The sequence below is a fragment of the Triticum aestivum genome, chromosome 7D, assembly GCF_018294505.1.
Source record: "Triticum aestivum cultivar Chinese Spring chromosome 7D, IWGSC CS RefSeq v2.1, whole genome shotgun sequence".
Lineage (NCBI taxonomy): Eukaryota > Viridiplantae > Streptophyta > Magnoliopsida > Poales > Poaceae > Triticum > Triticum aestivum.
In genome coordinates, this window is record NC_057814.1 from 11,905,745 (window position 1) to 11,909,764 (window position 4,020).

A 4,020-nucleotide genomic window follows, 5' to 3' on the forward strand; every position below is an offset into this window, starting at 1 on the left:
TAGACACAATTTCATTGTTACGCTTTATAAGGGTTGATACATTAAGGCCTAAAGAAACTTTTTGACATGATCTAAAAAAAGTGTCAATGTCGTGGAGACGAGAAGGCGTCATGCACCGTGCAGGAGAGATGCTGACTTTATAGTTACAAGCATAGAGAATCCAAGTTGGCATACACGGACCCGACCCGGGCATTCAAAGCTAATACTCCTTCCAGTTCAATTAATATGATAAAGATGCAATCCAACAAAGAAGCACAAAGTTAATAGAGGGATAGTTGGCCCAGGATGACACATTAGTTCTGGGTATATTCCCAGACAAAACAAGGACAGGTGCAACACGAACTATGAGGGAATAGCCACCTTATGTCTTTATCAGGATCGTAGCCTTCACATTGCTAGTGGTACCAATGGACTCATCCTTCAGTAAGACAATCCTCAACATGCAATGTTGACCCTCCCTGGATATCATAATCCTCAAGTGTCTGTCCACTTTCAAGCTCCTTGCCACCAAAGAGGAGAATCTGATTTCCATGAATCTTTTCCTTAACGCTGTCAACTGTGTCAGATGGATCCACGTTAAGAGTGATGGTCTTGCCCGTGGGTGTCTTCACAAATATCTCCATGCCAAAGTCAAGGTGCAAGATGGACTCTTCCTGGATATCATAATCGGCAAGGGTAGACCGCCCATCATCTAGCTTCCTGCCCTCAAACATGATCCTTTGCTTCTCCTGAATCTTTGCCTTCACATCACCAATAGTGTCAGAAAGTTTAAACATGAGCCTGATGGTTTCGCTGGTTTGTGTCTTCACAAGAATCTGCATGTCACCATTCTTGCTGGGACGAAGGTATAGGGTGGAGCCTCTCTTAATGTTGTAATCAGTAAGGGTGCCCTGACCATCTAGCTGTTTCCCATCGAAGATGATCCTTTGCTTGCCCTGAATCTTCTCCTTAATGCTGTCGATCGTGTCAGACGGCTCTACCAGGAGAGTGGTGGTCTTACCAATGGCAGTCTTCACGAAAATCTGCATGCCAAAGTCGAGGTGCAGACTGATATTGTTCCCAAATTCGTAGTCTGCAATTGTCCGTCCATCCTCAAGCTGCTTGCCAGCAAAGAAGAGCCTCTGGGGAGCACAAATCTTTTCCCTGATAGTGTCAACCGTGTCCGTTGGATCTACCTCGATGCTGACGGTCTTGCCAGCGAGCATCTGCACATTAATATATCTATAACAACAAACGGTACAAGGACCACCAAGGCGCAGGACAAGGTGCAGGGTGGACTGCTCCTGAATATTGTAATCTGAAACTGTCCACTCAGCATCAAGGTGTCTTCCATTAAAGATAAGTCGTTGCTGGTCTGGGGGAATGCCCTCCTTCTCCTGAATTTTGTCCTTGATGTTGTCACTCGTGTCAGAGGACGCCACCTCGATGACAATTGTTTTTCCAGTGAGGGTCTTCACAGAGATCTTCATCTAAAGGTATAAATATATATATTGAAATGTATATAAGTACAATGCTCAAAGTTATAGTTGTCATTGAAATTACAGATAATTTTAGGAACAGAGATTGACAGCTCGAATCATGCAAATCTTCTACTAACTATAAAGGAGCGACTTTTGTAATGTCTTTCTTCACCCAACAAAATCATAACTACTTTAAACCTACCCTCTCACCACCCATAGATGTGTTTAGCAATCTCACCTAATAGTAACACTCCCTACGAGTGACAAGTGCACCATGGATTTTACCCAACCCTCTTTTAATCATGCCATTAATTGCGTGCAAATATTATTTCCAAATATTTGAAGCAAGTCGCATGCCACACTTTTCTTAATCACCACACTATAGACTGCCTGGAAATTTTATTTCCAAAATGCAAACTGATCGTAGCTCGGTTAGGTTCTTTGTGGTGGAACAAACTCACCCGGGTTGAAATCCCAGATTTGACACGGGTGTTACATTTACAGCTAATTATTATTATTATTATTACTATAATCTAATTATTCTTTCAGTGGGAGGCGACCTCCCCGTCAACAGCGAGGGGCCTCTAGGGTGTGCGTGCGTCTGTACCGTGTTCAATTCACAATTTTTTTTACAAAATTTTGAAACATGCTGCATATCACGTTTTCCCTAATCGTTACACAATCATTTGACAAAAAATTACTTCCAAATTATAAAAAAGGAACTTGCTGCATGTCATACTTTTCCTAACAGCACGATGCCAATTAATTTGTTCCTGTGATATCATTAATTATCGCGTGCCATATCTGTTTGCAAAATGTGGAAAGGCATGCATCATGCGTGTTGCCTCATCACTATGAATTACGTACATGCTTGATCTATTGCATTCCAAAACACAATGAACTTTTTTCTTTTACTTTTTGAATTCCAAATCATATACGTAACTGTTGGAAGGGTCCCTTTACCGCTTATCTAATCATGCAAGATAACCATCCCAAAATACAACAGCTGGACTATATGCACAATATAAATCATAACAAGTGTCTCAATAATGAGGTAAAGAATCAACATGAGCATCTAATAATAGCTCTGCAATTGCAACAAAGAAGTTCAGATCTTGACGCATCGTGCAATTACTGATATGTGAAAAGAACATCCAGCTAATATTACATTCACACGGGATTAGATTGAAGCATGAAGTTGTGACAACAGTAAAATTGAGTTTTTATTTTTTTTATACAATTCTCTACCTTAAAATATATTATTGCTAATGATATCAGAAAGTGCTTAATCAGAAAGATAAGTGCTATGTTTGAACTTTCTGAATTGAAATTGATTCCAAAATTTTACCGTATTAAAATCCTAACATTTTTAAATTCACAAGAAATTGAATAAAATCAGGATTCCTTTTGTATATGAGGGATTTATTTCTAGAAAACTTATCATCTTTCAAAATAAAATATATCATCTATTAGTGTTGCTGCCAAAAAAAATTCTCTGAATTGAAGAATACAAAATAATGACAGCGCACATGAAAACCAGGTATGGAATATGCCAGTTCTGTCAAAACATTAGCTCCACACAAAAACAGATCAGGTTCAATCATTAAAATACATTTAAAATGTCTCATTTTTCTTAGCGTATACGCACGTAGCTGGAAATAATCGTTATGATACAACTTGGTGATCACCAATAGAATGCTTTCACCAAAACAAAAATAAAAATCGTTATGATACGCAGGTAGGAGTATGGAACCCACAAGGGACCGATCATCAGTTTTCCTATCTACTAGTACACTTTAATTATCTGTTCCGTGAGTATTAACTGGTTCAATTAAATCCAGGGTCATTGACATGTACATGTTTTCCTCAAATTTTCATTCCCATATAAATACTTGATTTCCGCCAAAAAAAAATGTATGAACACTTGACAGTATTCGTGATGTGTTAGTGTGTTACATGTATCACACTTGCAGGAAACAATAGAAAACAACCAGTTGAGAGATGTAGGCCACCGATCGAGCACAAATCGCTGAAAGAACAAATCGTGCAAAAAGTACTAATCAACCACACGGTTATAATCGCCGGCCAATATCAAGTCGAAATCATCCATATGGAGCAAAAAATCACGGAAGAGGATTGGAGCTATACCTTTTGCCGCCGCCGACGGGGATGTGCCACGGCCTGACGAAGATCCATTGGAAGGTGATTGGGGAGAGGCAACGGCGAGGTCTGCTGGCGCAACAAAGGCAATGGCCGCCAATAAGTAGCTGCCGCCAGCTGTGTGCTTGTGAGCTAGGTCGTCGGCGTGTCCCTGTCTGGCCGTCGCCTAAATTTCGCCGGACGCTGAGACTGACGGCCGAATGCCTGGTGTCCCTTTGTACGCCGAAAGGCTCACTTTCTGTTCTTTGCGCACCTACCAAGGAATGTTCCTCGTAAGTTTATGGTGCTCTGATGGAGACCCATATCCTCGGTTTTATCTATGCCTTGCTCACCTATGCTGAATCGGCCTTTTCCAACATACTAGCAAAGTGGCGTGGCACGGCTAGATGAAATATTTAAT

The 4,020-nt window shown here is 40.6% G+C and overlaps 1 protein-coding gene across 1 annotated transcript; it reads right to left on the reverse strand.

Annotated features, from left to right (window-relative positions):
• Positions 1-275: 275 nt before the first annotated feature.
• Positions 276-3,818, reverse strand: LOC123170238 (polyubiquitin-like). The gene is made up of 2 exons (XM_044588067.1): positions 3,609-3,818; positions 276-1,469 (listed from the first exon to the last, which is right to left on the reverse strand). The coding sequence occupies exons 1-2, from the start codon at positions 3,654-3,656 to the stop codon at positions 414-416; spliced, it is 1,104 nt and encodes a 367-aa protein (XP_044444002.1). The 5' UTR covers positions 3,657-3,818; the 3' UTR covers positions 276-413.
• Between the last annotated feature and the right edge of the window lie 202 nt (positions 3,819-4,020).